The sequence below is a fragment of the Neolamprologus multifasciatus genome, chromosome 10 (assembly GCF_963576455.1).
Source record: "Neolamprologus multifasciatus chromosome 10, fNeoMul1.2, whole genome shotgun sequence".
Taxonomy (NCBI): Eukaryota; Metazoa; Chordata; class Actinopteri; order Cichliformes; family Cichlidae; genus Neolamprologus; species Neolamprologus multifasciatus.
Window position 1 is genome coordinate 20,404,882 of NC_140448.1, and position 24,071 is coordinate 20,428,952.

Consider the following 24,071-nt stretch of genomic DNA (forward strand, 5'->3'; position numbering starts at 1 on the left):
CCCCGGCGTCGTTGCCCACCTCTCAATTTTAAATACACGTAGACATTGAGGGCTAGCAGGAGGGACTATGCGCTTACCTGCTGCTCTCTGGCAGGTAGCTCCATGCCCTCCTGGGTTTTAAACGCACCTTAGAACACACATACATCAACACTACAATGAGCGGGTGGAGGGAGGTTAGGAGTCTTCTCTCACCCTCGTTCTCTGCTTTCTGCTGGAGCAGGGGGGCTAGGAGGAGGAGTTGGCCGTCCGACTGGGGTCCGGAGTGTGGGGCCTCCCTGCTGCTGCGGAGTCGGGGCGGTCTGCTTCTCCCCACTGCAGGGAAAAGGGTAACACAACCTGGGTCTGGGTGCAGTTCCCCCCTCCAGGGGCAAGGGTACCTAGACCCGGTTCGTAGAGTACGCTTGGGGAGTGTGATTGTGTGTACAGCGTCTCTTTATGTCTGTCTCCACGTTGGTTGAGTGTGGAGTAAGTGCATATGAGAGCATGAGGGTGGGAATGGATGTTTGTATCTGTGTGTGCCTGTATGTCTGTGTCTGTATGTCAGGTTGGGTATCAGATGCCACCTCTCTGAGGACAGCTCAGGCCCTCCAAGGTTTGGAGGCCTATCTCCCCCCACCACTTCCCCTGCCGGGGGCGGACTCCCTCAGACGTCGGTGCGTTGGTGGTTCTTTGTGTCCGGGGGTGGGCGTCCGGGTACACACCGGCTCACTCCTTGGCGGCTGCTTATCGGGGCCTGGAGCCTGGGGCTCGCTTGGGCCACTTCGGAGGTGGGGTGCCCCCGGCCTCTCGGCCTGGGGCTCGGTCACTCAGGCACAGCTGGCTGCCGGCGGAGCTCACGGGCACGTCACTGCAGCCCCCCCTGGCTTCTGCTCCGTGGCTGCTGGGTGACCCCTCATCTGGGACTCTCCTCAGCTCTTTCTGGGACAGTGGCGCGGCTGCCCCTCTGTTGGTCTTCCTTGGTCTCTTGTGTTCTGGGGGCCTCTGGATGTCTGGGGTTTTGATCTCCTCCATACCTGCTTCATGCCCTGGAGGACGGGGCAGTGGCCCCCCACACCCTCTAGCAGATCATTACATGAGGGAACCTTTTAAGAAAACAAGCGCGTCCATGCTCACAGGTGTACACACGGGTGATCACACACACAAACTACACCCTTTTTGGCTCCTACCTCAATGCACACTGTGCTGTCGATCTTACGTGCTGCACAATAATGTTTAATATTTAGTATTTACTGTCATATTCCCATATATCATTGTGATGTGGTTTATTGTATTACTCTCGTTTTCTTCTGCTTGTTTTCTTTTTTCTTTCTCAACAGGTGATCCAGGTGATCGATATATGTATTTTTTTTTTTTTTTTTTTTTTCTTCTGCTTATTCTGTTGGTTTTTGTTTTTTGCCCTTCTCCCCCGTCCCTCTTCTCAACTGTTTTTCTTCCCCTCTTTCTTTCTCCCTTTTCTTTCCCCCAGTCAAGTCTGTCCCGTATTCAGCAAGTGAAAATAAAATAAAGAATAAAAGGTGAATCAAATGAACCATTACGGCAAAGCTGGGATGGTCAATTTGGTAAAGAAAATCCGTTGGGCATCTTTCTTCGCCTTTAGACAATAATTCTGATGGCAAAAGAACCAAACGGGACAGGCAAAAAAAAAAAAAAAAAAAAAAAAAAAAAAGGAAACATTTAATTAACGTGTCAGATTGTGAATGAAATACTCAAGTCAAAAATCTTCACTACCATTCACTGTAATTTGTACAGTAGGAAATGATGTAACAATTTTCAGTGGAAACCAAAATCATCGGCCCTTTGGCCAGATTTAAAATCACACCGCAAATCGAAGTTAAGATTGGTTGAGTCTTCCCCCATTTTTTTCAGCAGTATATTTCCAAGAAATCACTTTGCGTGGATCACAGTCTGTAATGAAGTTTCTTTTGAAAGTACCATTTTTTTTCATCTTTTCTGTAATGCAACCAAGTCTATTGGTTATTCTGAGAAAATAGTTTCTTTTCTGCTCATTGACCACAAACTAATCGTGGATCTTATCGCCAAGGCGCTGCAGACTGCTTTTTGGTTTTTTGTAATTGGCAAACGTAATGAAGGCGTAGACAGAGCAGGTATAAATAATCTGCTCTCAGCCAGCACTTCACAACAACTTCGAGGACTTCTGCTTTTCAGCAAACGAACAACAAGTATGGAGATGATGATGTTAGTGCTGGTGTCTGCTGTGGCCATGCTGATCAATCCATATGCTGCAAATCCTGTCAGTAACAACAACCTAAACCGTATCATTGACCTGACTGAGAAATACAACAGAGATCTGAATGAGGTAAGGGTTCATCATATAAGCACAATTGTTTGAGTGACACTTAGCTTGAAATTTTTTTTGGTGCCCTAACTTGTTAAAACCTTTAAAAGGTGTTTACAGTGTTCAGTTACAAATATTTTTTCTATTAAATTCGATTAAATCTTTTGGTGCCTTATCTAGACAAATGATTCAATATGTTAAAAGTGTTAGCTGACAGTAATTTTTTCTTGGATCTTACAGAGGTTCTTTGTGGAGGATGTGTCTTACCTGGCTGACGATGGATGTGGGGTGAGGAGACGTTTTTCATGTCTTTCAAGCAATGTTCCTTTTAATTCATTCCATTTTCTTGAATTGTTCTGCTGATTGGCAGTTTGAGTTGGTTATTTATTTATTTTGACAAACTGCAGAAAAACATTAGCCACCTTGTATAATTGTAAATGCACGTGTTTTTAAAAGCTCACAAATCCGTCCTTGTGTTCCATACAGAATAACTTCTTCTGCAAAGTGAATGACATCCTACAAAAGCATGCCAAAAATGACAAAGAGAAAGATATTGTGAGAAACCTGGAAATATTCATTAAGAATGTAAGTTTTTGTTTTTTGACACATCTCCAACTTAAGAACAACAAATCTGTGTAGTCTGTGAAGGTTCTCAGTCATCCAGGTCATCATAGTCTAAGGAGCTTGGAAAGAAAAGCGTCCATCTGTGTTGTAAATATTTAGAGACAATGTGCTAACCTCACTTTAGGTAGACAAATACATCTGCAAAACTGAGCATATATACTGAACACAGATTCCTGTCTTTCAGATGAACTGCAAAGAAGTACTCAAGAAATTACAGCCGTCAGAAAAAGAAAAGCCACTACCTGATTTGCTGGGAAACCTCACCAAATGTATTCAGAGAAGAAATTTCACGGGAAACGTAACACAAGCTGCCTAAATACCTTCAAGATCGTTGAACTGGCTAACGTGATAACTCTTTTAAGTGTATTTCAAAAGTCATGGGTTTTCATAATTCAACCCATGACTTTTATGAAATATTTTTCATATTTTAGGTTTTTTTTATATAGTTTAGTAAGTTATCACTGATTTGTCTCTTTCTTTTTTATGCAGTTTTTATTATTTATTAATACTAAATTCAGTACAGCTCAAAGATTTAGTTTGGTTGAACTATGTTTAAACTGCAAAAGCAGAAATATATCTGTAGCCGTCTTTGATCATTACAAAGTTTAAGAAAGCAACTTAATGTGTTTATGTACAACTGCAAATTTGCTTCTTTTTTAGGTAAAAGTAATTCTGGTTGTAATAATATATTTGTGTGATATTTTTATTGTAATTCTCTAACGCCACATTGTAACAGTAAAGTGTTTACAGAACAATAAATCACATTTGCCCAGAAGTGGAATTTGTGTGGAAATGCTTTGTGTCAATCTACTGTAACAAACATTTCATTTTCTTTATTTTAAACCTGAATTTTTATAAAACTGAACCTTTCGCAGACCGTTTCATATCATTCTGCCCTTTCAACATTTTAATAGGGCGATATTATATTCATTTGCAGCAGTTCTTTGTCTCTGTCAGAGTTCCCTATGCCATCCAGGCTCTGGAGTGAACCTTTGGCTTCGATACTACATGCATTTCAAGTCAGCTTCCTTGTGATTGGCAGTCCAATCAAAACAACCACTAGCAGCACTAGCAGCTCCACCCAAAGCAGGTGGGTGGGCTGCTAACTCACAGCCACAGCTGTGACATCCCACAGCTCTGTAAATAGAAAAGAACTTGCAAACTAAGCATTCATAGTGGTTTGAAGCTTTCAGTATCACGTATATATAAACTTTCCTCATAATTTGAAAATTTGGCTAGGTTTAATATGTAACAGTATTAATATTAATCAATCAATTTATTTTTAAGCACATTTAAAAACAACACAGGTTGACCAAAGTGTTGTACAAAGTAAAAAAGTAGAACAAACACTAGAGTTGGATGTCTCGAGACCACTTTTACATGGTCTTGTCTTGGTCTCGACGGACTTTGGTCTTGTCTTGGTCTTGGATCCCTCGATCTTGTCTTGGACTCGCTGTCTCGGTCTTGCTGTCTCAGATTGACATAGTGGTCGGGAGATTTGGAGTCAACAGTATCCATGATACACAACGTTCGATAATGTGTCATGAGCACACAAAAGCATCAGCTCTAAATGCCGTGCTTAGAGAGTGCTTTGTAGTGAATCAGAAGAGACGACTCCCATTGAGCGAGAGCTGGCTCCTCACTTAATTTCCTTTTGCTGCTCAGCTCTTGCACAGTGGCTCAGCTATGCTCCAATCCCTCCATATTGTGGCCAATCACATGCGAGGATATAGGATTTTATCATTATGTGAAAAACAGAGAGGGTGAAAGACGCAACAGTCAAGTGGAGCGTGCATCTGTCCTCTCAGTAAGTGAGTGAGACAATAGACAGCGGTGAGGAGGGTTGTGTAGGTGCATCGCAAAAACACATAAATATGCCTGACACCCATAAACGAAGCAGCATCTGGCTGCAGTTTAAAGACTTTTTTTTGGTCTCTGACTCGTCTTGACTTTGTCTTTGTCTTGACTCGGTCTGTCTTGGTCTTGGTCTTGTCTTGGTCTCGATACCCTCTGGTCTTGGTATTGTCTTGGTCTTGGTTTAGGCGGCCTTGACTACAAGTCTAACAAACACACACAAAGAACAAAGCAAAAACTCAGTCACAATTAAAAGCTAGTGAGTAAAAATGTGTTTTCAGACGGATTTTAAAAATGTCAAGTGTTGGAGAGATCCTAATTTGAAGAGACACTGTTACAAAGTTTGGGAGCAGCAATTGCAAAGGCCTGGTCTCCACTGTTTTTTTGCCTGCTTCAAGGGACAACTAGAAGCAACTTATCAGCTGACCTATTTGGAATAATTTTAGTTTAAAGAGCAGAGAGGTCTGATGGAGCTAATCCATTTAGAGACTTAAAAACAAACAGTAAAATCTTAAAATCAATTCCACTGTACTGTAATCTACTGGAAGCCAGTGTAAATGAGCCAAAACTGGGGAAATATGGTCATGTTTATGAGTGCCTGTCAAGTGTCGGGCTGTAGCATTCTGAACAAGCTGAAGACGAGAGAGCAGAGCCTGGCTGCTACCAAAATAACGACTATTACAGGAGTCAAGCCTGGATGAAATGAATGCATGAATCACTTTCTCGAAGTCAGCAGATGACAAAATGGTCTTATTTTTTGCAAGGGCCCTGAGCTGGAAGAAGCTGGCTTTTACAACAGAATTTATTTGTTTCTCAAATCAAAAATTGCTATTAAAGAACACTACCAGATTTTTTGCAATGGGAGTTCTAGTCTTTTCCAGAGGCCCAAGATCACCCTTATACGGTGGCCCTGAAAACCCAAAACATGGGAGGTGTGTTTTATCATGATTCATTTAATACTGATGACGGATTTTTAGGCTAATAGTTAGGCTAATAAACTTACCTCTCACCTTTTCTTTCCTCACAAAACCGATAGATCCTCCACTTCTTTTAAGTGTCTCCCAGCGCAATTCTTAGCATATTTTGGTTCATGCAACTGGTCCGACGGGTTATTGTCTCCACAGAAACACTTTCCTTGTGCTTTTGGAAATCTGTTTTTTCCTATTTCTGTTTTCGTTTGTCCTATTTCTGTTTTCGTTTTTCCTAGTGCCGTTGTCATTTTTCCTATTTCTGTTTAGTTTTTTCCTATTTCTGTTGTCGTTTTTCCTATTTCCGTTGTCGTTTTTCCTATTTCTGTTGCGTTTTGTGTGCTTTTGCAGTGTTTTTCTTATTGCTGGTGTTTTCTTAAATTGCAGTCCGTTTGGTCTTTCAGGGCCACCGTTAAAAGAAAAATGAGGGTCAGAAGGTCCAAATAGTACAATCTCAGTTTTTTGATCATTTATATTCAAAAAATTGAAAGCAAACCATGAATTAATGTCATCAAAGAAGTCTAGCAAAACTTTTAGAGAGTCTGTAGAATTCTTTTAAGAGGAAAGTAGATTTGAGGATCATCGGCAGTCAAATGAGATTCCATCTTTCCTGAAAATAGAGCCCAATGGGAGCATGTAAAGAGAAAGAGGACTGGGCCAAGGATAGATCCTTGAGGGACCCCACATGTAAGGGGTGTAGATGTGGATGAAAAGCCACCGAACCTGACAGAAAAACTTCTATCAGTTATATATATATATATATAATCACCAGCCATTTTGTCAGGTACACAACTGCAACAAGATGTTGAACCTTGAATCAAATTGGGTACAGTAGCAGAAGACTGCACCAGGTCACACTCCTGACATCTCAGAACACGAAACTGAAGCTGCAGATCACGCAGGCTCACCAAAGTTGGGAAATAGAGGATGTGAAAAATGTGGCTTGGTCTGATGATTTAGTTTCTGCTGTGACATTCAGACAGTAGCTTCAGAATTTGGCGTAAATGACATTAAAGCATGGATCCATGCTGCCGTGTATGAGCGCTCTAGGCTGCTGGCGGTGGTGATGCAATGTGAGTGATATTTTCTTGGCACACTTTGTACTAGTGGTGGGCGGTTCGATCCAAATATTAATTGTATCAAGTCATCGATATCGGATCAATACTAGCCTGGTGAGATTGATTCTTTACTTTAAGTTCCGCTCTTGTTTGCAGTGCTGTGGTTTCGGAAAAGACGAAACAGCCAGGTCGCCGGACTCGCCACTCCTGTGTCAGCACAGATCAGGCACACTTTGCTCCCCCTCCCCCCTCTTGTGTTTAGATGTTGCGCCATCATGTGAAGTGACTCAGATGCTTTGGGGGTTGTTAAATTGTTTACATATTATTTATATTATCACCAGCTGGTTTTTTGTTGAAAATTTTAGATGTAATTTTTGTGTTATAGTTTCTCAACAGTACTTGTTTGTTTTAATTTGTTTACTGGTTTGCGTGCACTTTTTATTTTAGGTTTTGTCAAAATAAATTGATAATATAGATTTTTTATAAGTATTTTCTATTTAATTATAAACTTTGTCCTAATTATGTCCTAGGTTTTAACTATTTCATACTAAAAAAGGAAACATCATAAAAAAAACTTAAGGTCATGAAAATTAATTGAGTTTTAGCAATTCAATGGTGCATTCACCTTATTTATTGAAAAGTATCAGTATCGGCGATACTGGCCCGTATTTACTTGGTATCGAATCGATACCAAAATATGCAATGTCGCACACCACTACTTTGTACTAACTGAGCATCATCAAATCATAAAAGCCTGATTGAGTATTGTTATGTTCATTCCTCCCTGTAGAATCACAGTGTACCCATCTTCTGATGTCTGCCTCCAGCAGGACAAGGGAACATGTCTCACAGCTCAAATCATCTCAGACTGGTTTCTTGAACATGAAAGTGAGGCAAAATTGCCAGTTACACTCAATATATGCTCACAAAGTTAAAAACAAACAAACAATTCAAACATCTGATTTTGCTGAATGAAATATTCTTGTTGGAAATCTTTAGTGCCATATTCTGCGTAATTTGTTGAGTAAAAAATGACGTGACAACAGTCAGTGGAAACCAAAAAAATCAGCCCATCAACTCAAACATAAGATTGTTCAAGTCTTCCCTTAATTTCTTTGAACAGTACATTTCCAGGTAACCACTTCGAGTGGATGACAGTCTGTTAATAAGTTGCTTTTTATTTTTTTTAATTCAGAGAAACGCTTGCTTTTCTGCTTACTGGCCATAACATCATCATTTCCCTTATCTCACATTCACCTCAGATTGCATCTAGGCTGTTTTTTGTAACCAACAATTAGGGCGAAGGCATGGGCAAAGCAAGTATAAATAATCTGTTCTCATCTAAGACCTCACAACAACCTGCCAGTTGACATCTGAGCAACAGAAACACTTTAAGGGCTTCTGCTTGAAGACACGTCTTCTAGAGGTTTTCAGCCAACAAACAACAAGTGTGGAGATGACGATGCTCATGCTGGTGTCTGCTGTGGCCATGCTGATCAGTCCATGTGCTGCAAATCCTGTCCGTAATCCTACCCTCAGAGATAGTCTTAACAGTATCATTGACCTTGTTGAACAACACAGTGAAAATCTCACTAAGGTAGGAGCTCATCTTATAAGCACAAGTGTTTTCTGGACTCTTAACACTCATAGAGCTTTTTGTTGTTGTTGTTAGTTAACTCGTGTTTTTTCTGCTTTGTTCAACTTTTTGGTGCATAAAACTTGTTTGTCTTCAATGTTGCAGAGTTTCTATGTGGAGGATGTGACACATTTGGTTGAATCTGGATGTGGGGTGAGAAAACTTCTTGTCTTTGAAACAGTTTGCAAGTTTTCCATTCAGGTTTCTTTTTTTGAGAGACTACAATAAGAACAGTGATCTCTTTTTAACATTTTATTTATGTTTATTTGTAAAGCTTAGTTTACTTATTTATGTTTCATACAGAATAACTTCTTCTGCAAAGTGAATGACATCCTACAAAAGCATCCCAAGAATTACGAAGAGAACGATATTTTGAGAAACCTGGAAATATTCATTAAGAAATCACATGTAAGTTTTTGTTTTTTGACACATCTCCAACTTAAGAACAACAAATCTGTGTAGTCTGTGAAGGTTCTCAGTCATCCAGGTCATCATAGTCTAAGGAGCTTAGAAAGAAATGCGTCAATCTGTGTTGTAAATATTTAGAGACAATGTGCTAACCTCACTTTAGGTAGACAAATGCATCTGCAAAACAGTGAGAGATATACTGAACACAGATTCCTGTCTTTCAGATGAACTGCAAAGAAGTACTAAAGAAATTACGGCCGTCAGAAAAAGAAAAGTCACTACCTGATTTGCTGGGAAACCTCACCAAATGTATTCTAAGGAGAAATTTCATGGGAAAAGTAACACAAGCTGCCTGAATACCTTCAAGATTGGTGAACTGGCCAACGTGATAACTCTTTTAAGTGTATTTCAAAAGTCATGGGTTTTCATAATTTAAGAATTTTTTCATATTTTCGTTTTTTTTTTTTTAATTAGTTTAGTAAGTTATTACTGATTTTTCTCTTTCTTTTTTATGCAGTTTTTATTATTTATTAATACTAAATTCAGTACAAGACAGTACAGTACAAGATTTATTTTGGTTGAACTATGTTTTAACTGCAAAAGCAAAAATATATCTGTAGCCGTCTTTGATCATTACAACATTTAAAAAAGCAACTTAATGTGTTTATGTACAACTGCAAATTTGCTTCTTTTTTAAGTGAAAGTCATAAATTCTGGTTGTTGTAATATATTTGTGTGATATTTTTATTTTAACTCTCTCACGCCACATTGTAACAAGTGTTTACAGAACAATAAATCACATTTGCTAATTTCTTTGAACAGTATATTTCCAGGTAACCACTTTGAGTGGATGGCAGTCTGTTAATAACTTGCTTTTTTTTTCATTTTTTGAAATGTGAACGGTCATGTAGACCCTTTCAGAGTCAAAGTCTCAAGTCAATAATCTTTACTACCATTCACTGCAATTTGTAGAGTAGGAAGTGATGTAACAATTTTCAGTGGAAACCAAAATCATCGGCCCTTTGGCCAGATTTTTTTGTGATTAATATTCTATTGTATTTTTAGAACACTACGGTCCACTGTAGATACAGATTATGTCACATAAAAAAAGCATCAGCAGAACAGTAGAGAATACAAACCCAAAATGAAGGGGGACAAACAAAACAAGAGATAAACAAACAAGCAAAAAACAAAGCAAACAAACAAAAACACAGCCATCCTTTGACTACGTGGGTCTTGCTGTATGCCACACTCTGTCATCCCTGAGAGTGCTTCGTCAGAATCCCAATGTCTGTTCCACTCTAAGTTCTAGTCTGATCCTTTTATTCTGAACAGATATGGATCCCACTTCAGGTGGAAGCTTTCCACTTTATTCAGAAGCCTGTATGAGAGTTGTTCTAGTGCAGCAAGTCTCCCTAGTTGAACATGCCATACAGAGACAGGTGGGGGTGGAAAGGGCCTTCCACTGGGAGATAATGAGTTTACGCCCCAGCATCAATGCAGTCTGTACCCACTCAGCAGCCTTAGGCAGAGCATGTTTAAGGAGTGATGGGTCCCCCAAAACGAGTAGTCTTGGTGAAAAAGGAATATCCCATTGTATGGTTGATTTGATAAAGTCATGTATCTCAGTCCAAAAGATTTGGGTTTTAGGACAGCTCCAAATCATATGGGTCATTGTGCCCACACCAGTCTGACATCTCCATCATTCAGGGGACTGTATGAGGTTTGCCCTGTACAGTCTGTGTGGCGACCAGTAAATCTGGTGTAGTAATTTGAATTGGATCAGTCTCGTTCTAAGTTCCCTGGACACCTTTTTACTATTCTGCAAAATTGTAGTCCATTCCTGATCTGTAAAAACCACACCAAGGTAAGCTTCCCAAGCTAATCGGAGGGCAGGTAGCCCTTTACTCGTGCCCTTAACAAGCATTGAGTAACCTTCTGTCAACGTTAACGCATATCAATCCATCATCACAATTAACACGATTAAAGCAATTAACCCATCTGGAGCGCAGAATGACTCAAGTAAAGCTCAAGTAATCTCAAAGTGGTTTATTCAACATGATAATGAGGGGGAAAAATGTAATGCAAACAAACATATACGTTCATTTCAGAGAAACAGTTCCTTTTCTGCTTATTGACCGCAACTTCATCATAAGCCTTATCTCACAGTCACCTCAGATTGCATTTGTAACCAACAAACATGCCAAAGACGTAGGCAAAGCAAGTATAAGTAATTTGATCTGAACCAACATCTCACAACAACCTGCCAACTGAGCAAAACAACCACTTTAAGGGCTTCTGCTTGAAGACATGTTCTGCGTAGTATATTACTACTTTGTGGATTACGTGTCTGTTATTAACTTTCTTCTGAAAGTACCACTTTTTTTCTCTACTGTCTATAGGTTGTTCTTTGGAGAAAAATTGCTTCTTTTCATTGATCACAAATTAATTACACATTTCATCTCACTGTCTGCATTTGGATTTTTTTGTAACTGGTGAATATGATAAAGGTATTGGGGGGGGGGGGGGGGGGGGTGTTATATACTTTGTTCAAGCTTTCATTTTTTCAGTTCATATTTGTACTCCCTTTAAGCCAACATTCTTCTGATTGGCTGCCCATCCCTAAAAGGAGGTTTGAACTGCAGGTGGGTGGAAGTGCAATACTGGCAGTCAGAGCTGTGTACTTGAGATAACCATGACATCACTCAGCAGAAAAAGTAAAAATAAATAAATAAATAAAAATGGCAAACTGAGCATAATTTATATGTGATTTTTGCTGATAGTAAATGATGCTTAATACTTACCAGAATATAATCAAATATTAAAAAAAATAAGTACATTTAAGTTTAACCAATATAACAAATATGGAAGAAATGCAATGACGTGATTTTGCAATTTAAGCTTAAATCCTATATTAAATCATGTATGTGGAAAGGTCAGATGGATAGAGAGAGGATGTTGAGGTGTGGCTGGATATTGGGTGATTAGATATTAATAATGTGATTGGATGTCTCTATGGGTGAGGACAGATATAATTTCAGAAGATGTGTGAAAAGAGAGTATGTTGAGAAGATCTAGTTGCCATTTAAGCACGCTGTGATTATACTGCCTTTCAGCAGAGATTCAAGTAATGGTTAAGAGGACAGCAAGCATATCAGTGAGTTGAAGGACAGGCTGAAAGCATGATAGTGTCACTGTTTTTTTTTTTTCTTTCCTCTTGTCATATTTTTTCTTCCCTGATTGATTTTAAATTAAAGGCCGTATTTTAAACAGCATTCTGTTATTTTACTGTGTTTGTCTTTATGTCAACTGGGACAGGTGCAATATTATAGTCTGGCAATGTGCTGTCCCCAAGGCATAAAGTAGGTGACAGGAAGGGAGTTCAGACAAGAAGTTCACTTAAATATAAACTAATTTATTAAACATGATCTAACCAAGACATTATCAGCGGAGGCAGTGAAGACATCTAGACTTTGAGGTAGTTACAGCTGGGCATGTCCCCTCACTTATCAGGCTTCATCAGCTTTGCACTGCCTACTGGGTAAGATCAATAGGATCAGATGTTAAAATTTTTTTAGCAGAAGGCCAATCCAGGCTTCCTGTGTTGGGGTGCTGTTCCCTGACAATTGACAAGCAGCAGACTACACCAGGTCGCACTCCTGACACCCAAGGAAAGGAAACTGAGGCTACAAGTCACACAGTGTCACCAAAGTTAGAGACTGGAAAGTTTCAAAAATGTTGTGTGGTCTGATGACTTTATTTCTGCTACAACATTCACACGGGCAGGTTCAGAATTTGACATAAATAACATAAAAGCATGGACCCATCCTACATTGTATCAGCAGTCTAAGCTAGTGGTGGTGGTGGTGGTGGTGGTGGCACAATGATAATTGATATCTTCTTGGCACACTTTGGGTTCCTTTGTACCTACTGAGCCTCATTAAACTGTAAAAGCCTTAGTACTGTTGCTGATCATGTCTATCCTTCTGATGACCACAGTGTACCCATTTTCTGATGGCTTCTGGCTGTATTTTCATAATGCTGAACTTTTGGCATGCCATTGTTTCTCATTCTGTCCTTTTAAGGGAACATATTAATTTCATTTTCAGCAGTTATTGGTGGTTTTGGTCTAATTCTTGTTCTCTATCAGAGTAACTTTGCAGGATTCCCTCATACCAGAACATGGTGCAGACCCTGAGGTCATCCACTGTCTGAAATCGCTCCCTTTAAGCAGACTTTCTTCTGATTGGCTGCCCCTCCCAAAGCAGCTGGTTGAAGCTGCCGAACTCACAGTCACAGCAGTGTACCTAAAAAGTCTATAGGTGCTAATTCAAAATAAGACCAAGACAACTTTCAACTGTACTTTAAAATGTGAAACTACATTTTTTAATTATTTACTTTTTTAATCGGAGGAACTATAATGAGTCTACATGTCATTTATTTGTGTGCACTAGCCGTGATGGGTCTTGAAGAAGCGTTTAGAAGTTCAAATGATTGCTCAAATATTAATGATTCTGTAAATCATTCAGCCCACAGAACTTCTAAAGAACCCTCTTTTTTAGTAGAATGCACTCAACTAATCGGGGCACCCCAGAAATACATTTGTGCAAATGCTGGTACCGTCTCTGAAAGAAACACGTTTCACCACTCTTTTCCCTCTTGCCTTACACAATTACCCATCACTCAGTGACTTGATGCAATGTGAGAGCTATGGGGAGGCTTGCCGTTGGTGGTGGTTGGGTCTCTTTGTGGCTTTCAGCTGTGTGTATGTGCGCTACTGAACCATGGCTCCCTCATTACTTAATTATAAAGAGACTCTTCTTTTCCACAGTGCTTTTTATAGAACTGTTGAAATATTCCCAAAACTATGTGTAACCCATTTTTTCTTGAAGGACAGATCAGCTCTAATATTCATTTAACATTGTGTAAAGAGAATAAACAGATGCAACACACTGCGTGATAACTTTCTTATAAGATATAAACTAACCCAACTAACCTTTAGTGGAATAAATACCATTTTTGATTAAAAGACGCATAAGCACAAGTCCAGCAATCGCAGTGTTACATAAATAACAATTTGCAGGTCAAGAGGAGCCCAGTTTAAGTATTTATGTAAAGTAAGAAAAGGCTAAATTCACTCCACTGCATTCTGGACAATTCTGTTGGTGATTTATTCTCTTTCATTTTAAATGTTTTTGTAAAGTAGTGGATTTTTTTATATCGAGACTGCCCCTGGACCAAAAGGTAAAGTTTCAAATCCATGTGAGATGCAGAACCTGAGTAGGAAATTAGTATATTTTATCCACTGTAAACAACAGATCCACATTCAAGAGGTGTTGATTCGTAAGTATTAAATAACCAGGATTTGCTTTATGAGTTATATAATTGTCTTTAAAAATCCATGTATACATTGTTTAATATTAGGGCTATTTTTTTAACATTTGTTTGTACATGTATGTATATATGTTAGAGCAAGCTTTAAAAATATTTTTGAATGTGTTTGATTTCATTTGCATTAATTCAGTAACATTCATTGTGTAATGTGTTCTATATTTTATATTAGATTCGGGTACTACAAACAAACTAACCAAATAAACTTAAAACATATGTAGCCACAGAGCTGAGGTTTGTATGTGGCCATTAGTTGTATGGTTTGTTTTTTAAGTTTATTTTTTATTTCATATTATCTCATGAAAAATGCCTTAAATTGGAAAAACGATTAAATGTATAGATATTTCTCTCTTTTTTTCCAATATATTGCCTTTTTCTAACCAACTCTGGTTATTAGTCTTAAGACTATTCATCTTTATTAATGGCTTATCTATTTACTTACTCTCTCTCCAGATTTATCATGTTTCTGTAGAAGCTTTACATAAATCTTTATCACAAAATTTCATACTGAAAAAAAAATCACAATAAAAAAGGTTCAGAAATATTGGAAAATCCATATTTTAAGCAATCTGTGATACTGCTATTATATAGTCATCAAAGGATAAAATACGATTTTTAAGCCTATAGACTATTATTAGTTTGGGTTAAAGAAAACATTATCAGGACTACAAATTAAAAACTCCACGTGGGAATCATTGCAGGCATGCAAATAAGCTTGATTTAGCCTAAGGCAACATAACCTGTTATTCTGCTACGATACAAACCGGCTTTTTTCCTGGCAGATCTGATGGGATGTAGGAGATATCGTGCTGTCATTCAAAGAATCCTCTCTGTTTCATAGCGAACAATAGGACTTCTTTGTTCATTGACCAGGCTCGTGTAAACATAAAACTCTTTAAGTGTGCGACAACCGTGCTGATTCTGGATCATTACTTGTCTTTAGAGGGGCTTGATGGATGTCGTTTTATGTTCTTCCCCTTCATCTGTACACACACAGACATACATGCTCAGCACTGCCTGCCTCTGCTGCTTCTTTATTGTGTTCCTGGTCGATTAGCCTCGGGGCTGTCTTCAGGGCCTGGGGCCGGTGGGAGCAGACAGGGGGAGGGCGGGTGGCTGCATCTGCTAGGGGACCTCCTTCAGGGGCCCCGCAGTGGCCTGGCTCAGTTTTCATGTCTGTCTTCAAAGGCACAGCCCTGTGGTGAGAAACAGAGAGAAGACAGTACATCGGCAGTGGCACTGCCATTGTTAGTTTCCCATGTGCCCTCTGTTAATACACAATATGTGGATGATGGAGCATGTCAACTCTGAGCTGCTTTTCACTTCTCTATCTATCTATGGCATGTATACTTTAATTGTGGCATGATTATTATTCATACACTGCAAATGATTCAATTTGGTTTCACAGTTATCAACTTTAAAACACACGTTTGCAGCATTTAAGAGGGGGTACATCTGAGGAATATTAATTAGCTGCATCATTAATCAAATAAATAGATAATGTAGCATGCTTCTACTCATTTCTTCTTTTTTATAGCTCTAGGTCAGTCACATACTATAGCTTCCCCCTAGCTTTATTTTTGCATTTACAGTACTCTGCTGGCTGGTATACGCTCCTCATGTCCCGCCTCCCATCCTCCTGTTCATAGTGGACCCTCTTGGTGCTCCTGCTGTCACAGGTGTTTAGTGTCAAACTGTCCGTGGCCGGCAGGGACGCGCTTACCTTGACGTGATCAACCTTGAAATGAAAAGAACTAAATCCAGACAGTCAGGGTAACAGACATGTCAGCCATTAGGGATTTTTTCCTTCCTTCTCTCATATTTTTGCTCGTTCCTGACTTTTCACTCTTGCTCTTCCTCACTTTCGCTTTACATTATTTCTCTTTACATTCCTTTTTCATTTGCACATTGCCCACCTTCCTTTACTCTCTCTGCTGATTCCATTTTTTTCTTTCTACCTTATTTTCCTCTTACCGTTCATTTTATCCTAATTTAATTTTCTCTGAGTATGTTCTGTCTTTTGTTCCTCCATCTTCTCTTTCCTTATTCTGCTTCTTAACTTATGCCTCCCACAAGTCCTTTTCTCCCGTTTCCTTTCCTTTGTCTTGCCACACTACAGCCAGTGGAGTTATGGAGTTTGATTATGTTCAGAAGACCTTATTGTGATTATGCGTTCTTACACTCTAATCTGGGTTTGTGTGTAGCTCATCTTCTGACCAGCTAAGTGCTTTGTAGAGAAAAAAAAAATCACGCCACAGTGAATTATTTCTGGCTGGGTTAGTTTTATTTCTCTGGGCACTTTGATAATGGAGAGGATTTGAATAATGAATGGGGTATATAATACTGTTCTTCAGACCCGCTGAATGAATTAAGCAAGTGCATATAAGTGAGTTTCTGTGAGTGCCTCTAATATACACCCCTACTTCAGCCTTTCAATTTCACATTTCTATTTATATTTTTGGAGCTGGAACATGAATGTGCTCTTTTGTGAAAGAAATGAAATTGCTAGAAATGTTTTTTAATTTTTGCTATTTCTTTTTTTTTTTTAATTGCTTCTCATCTGTCATCAGGAAGGAAGGATCTCTCGCCTGCAGCCTCCAGTGTTGCCATTTCTACACAGACTATTCAGACATGTTTCCACAACTGAATCGTATCTGCATACGATTGGCCTCAAGCACAGGGTGTTAGAGTCTAAATTTTTTTCTATCCTACATTTCTAATTTTCTCTGTGGAAGCAATGACAGTTTACTGATGCTTCAGAATATTTGTATTTTAAAGTCAAATTACTGATTTGAGTTCCTTTGGAGCAAGAAACTACTATAATTACAGGAAGTGCTATAAGCAAGTTTATTTTAACATCAGCCTACCCTCTCTAACTTTGTCTCCATTAATATTATTATTCAGTTATTTTGGAAACCTGTCAGCCATTCTCACAAACTGCCTGACCAGCAGTACAAGAAATTCTCAAAAAAGAGAAAATAAAGGCAGCACTCTCACATCAGGCAGTGGAATTAAAAGATTATCCCCATTATTAATTATATATTTTCTGTTTATTTATCTATTACTTTTATATGAAGTACAGTGAACACACACACACAACATGACTGCCACGTGTCTGTGGATTTACATCACTTCAGTGTCTTGTCTCTTTATGTGATTTCAGACTGACTCCATAATGTTGAGATAAGGTCTCTGTGGAGGACATTACATCTGTTGCAGGACTCTTATTGTTGTTGCTAAAAATACTGCAGTAATACATGACTGTCAGTTATGTCCCTAATGGAATGAATAAGAATCTAAATCTGAAGTGCCAAAAAACCTTTGCACAGTACTGCAGAAATGCAAATACTTTAATTTGCTTTATAACAATAAAGGGACTTTAGTATATTATACTATAAAATCTGTAGATTTTTCTTACCTTGTAAATAAACAATTAATTACAAAAGGACTTCAGAACTGCAGTAATGCAACGAGTTATTTGAAAGAATGTAGCATTAGCGAAACAGAAAGAATGTGGATTCACACATCCAACCATGGAAAAAGAGACAGAAACTGCAGAGAGCATCACCTGCTGTACCTTTAAAAGACATTCATCCATCATCTTGGCTTCAAGTTTCTAGAGAGTAACACAATCTCATTGTGTGCCTGTGAGCATGTGTATCAAGGTCTGTGCTGCACACAGGTGTGTGTGTATTTGTGTGTGTGTAGCAGCAGTTTGGCTTCTGATGATAATAGAAGGTGACTAATAGAGAGCCCAGAGGTAGCTGTCTTCCCTCGCTCTGGTCACATTCTCATTTGTTGCTACTGGCATGGGATGAATTATTGAGTTTGGGGTGTCTTGGCTTTACCCTCCCTTCACATTCCCTTAGTGTGCTCCCACGGATGACAGCCACCCTGTGAGAGTGCGTATTTTAAAGCAAACTGAGAGACAAAGAGAGAGGGGATACATATATGTGCACCTATTCTTGAGCAATTAAACAGAGCTTTCATCCTCATTCTGTCAAAAATAGTCAGACAGTTTGTACTTAAGTAGAAGTACATATACTAATGTTAAAAAATACTCAGGTAAAAGTTGAAGTTTCTACCACCTGTTTTTGTGCAAAGCTGAACCTATTTATATTATATTAATGTAATAATTAATTTATATTAGTAGATGGAATTACAAACTTTATTTGAGTCTAAATTTGAATTCTCGTAAATATACTCACTTAAACAATACATACAAACAATAAAAACAATAAAAAATATATATCTATTTTCCGTTCCCTACATTGTAGAGGGTGACTTTGCCTCTAAACAGGAAAATGTGCACAGTCAGGGGTTAAAGTGGGATTCAGCAGGTGGGGGAACCCTAAAAATCAGTTGTAATGGCTCAGTGTGGGAAAAAGAATCACAGCTCATAATGATTTCTATTTTCTTAGTGTACAGGCTGTGATCACCTGACCTGCTGCTCTTTGTGGATTTACACAGCTGAATTCAACCAGATGTCATACAGATGTTTCATGAATTGCCCTGGCTGAGTTCCATCCTCTACACTGACAGTAAACTGTACTATATGCTTTCTTTATATTAGACAGTATACAGTTGGTATGAAGGTGGAATTCAGTCAATGAATCTAATCATCAACGTTAAACTCATCTCTGAGGCACTTAAAGTAACGTTTCTCTGAGCATTAAACCACAGCAGATGTGCACCAGTCACACACTGTTCTTTACTTTAAATCCATCACAGTACAGCAAACAAACCTGTTTACCCTGCACTAACCTGCAGTGGATTTCCAAGCAGTCTGCCTCAATTTGTTTTACAGCACGTTTCACAATATGAAAAAACATAATGTCACGTACATCGGATTTAAAATCAGAGGACTTAATGTACGCTTTAAATGTGCAGCCTTACCTTTGAATCTAACCTCTCCTCCTCTGCTGTCCTGTCTTTCTTATCTTTCTCCATCTCTGGGTGAAGTTAGCTCTTTTTCTTTTCCCTCCCTGTATAATACAGCAGCTGGACCTTTAGCTAGCAATACACTGTGAGACAAACTACTAATGTTTGTTAAGCTGATAGAAACGTTGGATTTGAAAAGACCTGCCGCTTAAAAAATGTTAATCCCTTTCTGCTGGCTCCTCTTCGGTAGGGCTGAAGTGCTGAAGATGCTGAAGTATCGCGATAATGCAACTTATGTACACTTGCAGTCCTTCCGGTGCCAAAAAACAAAACGAAAACAAACTCTAACCCCATTAACTATGGCACACGGCCTTGCACCTTTCATTCGTGGTAACTAACACACAAACGGGACTGCCTGTCATGTGTTACTGTTTCGACTCAGATCAGTTTGATGTTTGATGACCCACAGTGACGTGAACTAATAACTTCACTCAAATGTGTTAAACCAAAGTAACGAGCCTGTTTTGAATATGTAAGCAGTAGAAAGGACATATATTTGTTTAGAAATGTAGTGAGTAAAAGTAAAGAGCTGTCACAAAATTAAATACACAGGTAAAGTACAAAAACCTGAAGATTTTACTTAAGTACAGCGACCTCTGAAAATAGTCATCCCAGCATGAAAACATCTTCATTATATCTTCACAGAGCCCTGCTCCCTTTATCGCAGCGTTAGCCCTGTTTCTTTTTACCACTTTTATTATTATTATTATTATTATTATTATTATTATTATTATTATTATTAGTCTCAAGTCCTTCACCCATCACTATTTTAGCTGTGAGTTTGCACACACACACACACACACACACACACACACACACACACACACACACACACACACACATATATATATATCCTTGCAGATGACGCATGAATTTGCCCCTGATCACGTCTCTGTTATTGCACGAGAAAACGCAATATACCTTTCAGCTGCTGCTGAATAATTGAGGTGCCCTCAGTCGCCACATGTCGCTAACGCACAAGCCTTCAGCTCAACTTACCGCATAGGGACGACGTTATGATATCAATACAGGTATTCCAAAAATCAATTATTCACACCGCCAAGCTCTTGTTTTATCTTCATTTTTATGCCACAAACATGCCGGCCGTTAGAGAGAAATTTGGTCTTGAAAAGAGTTTCACGCTAATGGACTATTTTTAATAACAATTAAAGTGAAATGTTTTCTTACAGGCCAATAAAATAACATTTAATTAAATGAAATTAACGTTTACAGGTCAAAAATCAACTGGGTGAGAGTTTGCATTTTATTTTACCGTCCCCCATCTCAAATTCTTTTTGTTCCCCGTAAATTACACTGTGAGTATTCACTTCTCATCAACAAACCCCAAAACGTTTCCGTGTATTTGTAAATTGACCCGAAACTATTAACAAATGTATTTTAATTTAATTTAATTTAATAATACTATTGTTAAAACTAAAACAAACTGGTGGTGCCTATTTTTAAAAGCACTGGGCTATTTTCCATATAGAAATATGACAACAACAACAACAACAACAACAACAACAATAATAATAATAATAATAATAATAATAATAATAATAATAATAGCTGGGTGCGATAGGCTATTCCGCGCTTCCCCCAAATAATTATATCAAAATATTAAAATATTTGTTTTAAACTACACAAAATATGTAAATAGCAAAAAATAAAATTAAATACTTACTTAGATAAACAGAAAAAAAAACAACATAAAAACTATCCCCATCTTTCCTGCATTAAACTGTGATGCAGCCAATGTCTCCCTAGAGTTCCCAGAGTTCCCAGTCAGGCTTCTACTTCCAACTCGTCCACATTACTTCGTTTTATACCAATATATAATTAATATTGCATCGTCATTACTTAATAATTTCAAAGCCCATGCACGGTGACATGAGGGCATCCATAATTAAAACCGTGCTAATTAGAGAAAGGGGCCATAAGTAGCGTGTAGAGGGCGCACACAGTCAGCGCTCTGCGGTGTGAACATCGCTGTAGAAACGGAGGCCCGTCTCTTTCTTTGGTCCTTGTCGGCTATCATATCCGACGATACATATTTAATTCCAGCAGAGGTCTGGGGATTTATAAATAAAACAGTCTGGCGAGGTCCCATAAAAACAAACTGTTTACAATGAAGTTATGGCCCATTGGTGAGGATTTCGGCCTGCGATTTGTTCGTCACGGTAACGGGTCTTGCGCTGTAACTTCAAGAGTAAAATGAATGCAGCTTCATATGTCACAGAAATAAAGTCGCCCCAGTGGGATTTTAAAAAATAACCGATAATTTATTAAGTTTAAAATTCACACATGTTTTTTCCAAGTGAAATCAAGAGTGAGGAAAAATAAATACTTAGATCAGGTGATGGAGGCCTGTATACTGGATATATCTCACCAATATGATAAATATACAGCTCACCTGTAATGGTCCAAAACACGTTCACATCAAAATATTAAAATATAGCAGCAGCCAAAGCCACACGTCTGTGCCTCATATATATGTAAGACGGTGTCATTTTCATTTCTAAATAATTAAAGATAGCCAGACTCACAGTGTCATATACCTTGTGAAAGAGTCACTGTTGCTTGTGCGTAAATTACCTTCACACAGTTCACGAAGAGAGCTGATTAGTTCGCAAAAAAGAAAAATAACAAGAAAAAATAGTGATTTAAAAAGGTGAACACATTGAGGACACATTCCATTGAAGTTTTCAAAAAGAAAAGAGGTGAAAAAGAAAGCGGTGAAAACGACATGTAGTTCAGTGTATATGAGCCAGTGATGTGGAGGACACTCAGGTCTCAACCAATTATCTTACAAAATCTTATTTTTTCTTTTCTTCTCGAATTCCTGAAGACTCTGTCTGTCTCTTCAGATAACATCAGTTTAACATTTAAACAGCCCATAAATTCAGCCTCCACGAACTCCAAGTAATGGTTTATAAAAAAGTGAGTTAATAATCCCTGAATGTGACAAATTGTCAGGGTGAATTTCCTAAAAATCCACATTTAGAGTGTGCAAGATACAAGACAAACAACATCAAAGTCATCCTCCTTACAGATCTATAACACATTTATCAGTCCCGTATTAATAACAAAATCGAAAAAGTGCAACAATGAAGAGTGCGAGACACGAAATGGGGATGAAGTAAAAGTCTTTCTGGGAACAATCCAAAATGAGACACGTTGCAAAATCCCTGTTAGTTAGGTTACTTAGGCTATTATTAATCACTCGATCAAAAATGTAGTAGGCTATTTTATTCATGATCTGTGTAACTCAGTGCACCGCAGAGTATTTCATTCGTTTCTGTTTTTGCCGCTGGTTGCAAAACCACACTCGAACCACGTTCTTTTTCAGGTCCAGTTTTTCGGCGATCGCCGCAATTTTTTCCGAGGAGGGTCGGGGCTGAATGGCAAAGTACGCTTCCAAAGAGCGCTTCTCCGGCGCGGCGATGGACGTGCGCTTTCTTTTCCTCTCGTTCCCGTTGAAAAGGTCCGGCTTGCTGCTTTTCTCCCGGTAGGCAGCCTCGGCTTCCTCCAGCCAGGCCTGGAGAACCGGCTTGAGCGCGATCATGTTGTTGTGGGACAAGGTGAGGGACTCGAACCTGCAGATGGTGCTCTGGCTCAAAGACCCCACTCCTGGGATCTTGAGGTTGGCCAGAGCTGAGCCGACGTCCGCCTGGGTCACCCCGAGTTTGATCCTCCTCTGTTTGAACCGCTCGGCGAAGGCTTCCAGCTCCCTGGGATCCGACTCTACGTCGTTGACGCAAGCCATACCGCCGTGAACGGACAGGGAGTGAGGGTGGGCCATAGTGGCCATCGCCTGGTGCAGCTGCCCCATAGTCTGCAGGTGGTGATGAGGGTGCTGGTGGTGGTGCGCCGGCGTGGTCATCCCTGGAGGCTCTGGGGCACCCATCCCGGTCACAGCCAGGCTGGTGGAGAGGTGGTCCAGGAGGTCTCCGGCCTCCAGGGTCTGTCCGAGGTGGTGGTGATGATGAGAGGCGATGGTGGAAGGAACGTGGGAGATGGGCACGGTAGTAGAGGAAGAAGATGAAGCTGAGGTGCAGGGGACACTGCTCATGGTATGGTAAGTCACGTCTGGTTTGAACGGGTGACTTTTGCCGTGAGAGACAATGCTGTCAGCAGCCGCCAGAGCCTCTGCCCGTGCCAGCAGGCTCTCATCAAAGCCTCCGAATATATTGCCCTGCAGCTGCAAGCAAGAGTGCGCATACTGGAGTCAGTGGGGAATTCTGTCAGGCAGCTCTCAGGATCTAAAAAACATTTTCCAAAGGCAAGCAGCGCCGAGGAGAGAAGAGAACCCTCCTCAAAGCGCAGGTCATAAAAATTAATATGAAAGCAAGAGCATTGCTTGAATAGACATGTGGATGAGATGGGGAGGATGGGGTTGGGAGGGGGAGGGGGGTACAGACAGAAGAGAGAGGGAGAGATAGCGGATAGAACAAAGTCCTGTCAAATCAACTTTACAGACATTTCCAGTGTGATATTTTCCCCTTTCTCTCACCCAGTATACTCCAGTCATTCTCCCCTGACCTGAACGTACCTGTGGGGCGGGCAGACAGACTCTGCGCATGCCCTCCGAGCCTGAGTGCAGGCCGGGATACTTGGGCTCGTGCAGAGCCGGGTGCATGGAGAAGTGCTGCTTGCCGTTCATGGTCATCATCATCCTCCCTGCAAGCACCTCGCTAGCAGTGTGGCCCCTGACATGAAAGTCGGGGCACGGACAGCTACACGGCTCCTTTGCTCTCCTTCACCAGACTGAACAGTTAACACCAGCAGCGCCTCCCGGCATTCCCCTCTCCCACTTCCTCCCCCTCCCCTCCTCCTCTTTCAGTCTCCCTCCTCCCACCCACCCTCTCTTCTGCTCAACTTACAGGTTGCAGAAT

At 39.7% G+C, this 24,071-nt stretch overlaps 2 protein-coding genes across 2 annotated transcripts; one reads left to right on the top strand and one right to left on the bottom strand.

The window, feature by feature from the left end:
• Positions 1-1,778: 1,778 nt before the first annotated feature.
• Positions 1,779-10,716, top strand: LOC146510181 (uncharacterized). The gene is made up of 5 exons (XM_085174720.1): positions 1,779-2,317; positions 2,537-2,584; positions 2,783-2,881; positions 3,105-8,844; positions 9,069-10,716. The coding sequence occupies exons 1-4, from the start codon at positions 2,183-2,185 to the stop codon at positions 3,234-3,236; spliced, it is 414 nt and encodes a 137-aa protein (XP_085030846.1). The 5' UTR covers positions 1,779-2,182; the 3' UTR covers positions 3,237-8,844; positions 9,069-10,716.
• A 10,721-nt stretch (positions 10,717-21,437) lies between these two features.
• Positions 21,438-24,032, bottom strand: pou4f3 (POU class 4 homeobox 3). The gene is made up of 2 exons (XM_085174725.1): positions 23,729-24,032; positions 21,438-23,377 (listed from the first exon to the last, which is right to left on the bottom strand). Exons 1-2 carry the CDS (start codon positions 23,849-23,851, stop codon positions 22,445-22,447), a joined length of 1,056 nt encoding a protein of 351 aa, XP_085030851.1. The 5' UTR covers positions 23,852-24,032; the 3' UTR covers positions 21,438-22,444.
• Positions 24,033-24,071: the final 39 nt, after the last annotated feature.

What these genes read in the sequence shown, in the direction of transcription:
- LOC146510181 (XM_085174720.1), top strand. Translation starts at nt 2,183, where the DNA reads ATGGAGATGATGATGTTAGTGCTGGTGTCTGCTGTGGCCATGCTGATC. An exon ending in ACAACAGAGATCTGAATGAG is followed by an intron (nt 2,318 to 2,536) that starts GTAAGGGTTCAT and finishes TGGATCTTACAG; the next exon opens with AGGTTCTTTGTGGAGGATGT. An exon ending in TGGAAATATTCATTAAGAAT is followed by an intron (nt 2,882 to 3,104) that starts GTAAGTTTTTGT and finishes CCTGTCTTTCAG; the next exon opens with ATGAACTGCAAAGAAGTACT.
- pou4f3 (XM_085174725.1), bottom strand. Translation starts at nt 23,851, where the DNA reads ATGATGATGACCATGAACGGCAAGCAGCACTTCTCCATGCACCCGGCT. An exon ending in TCTGTCTGCCCGCCCCACAG is followed by an intron (nt 23,378 to 23,728) that starts GTACGTTCAGGT and finishes TCTTGCTTGCAG; the next exon opens with CTGCAGGGCAATATATTCGG.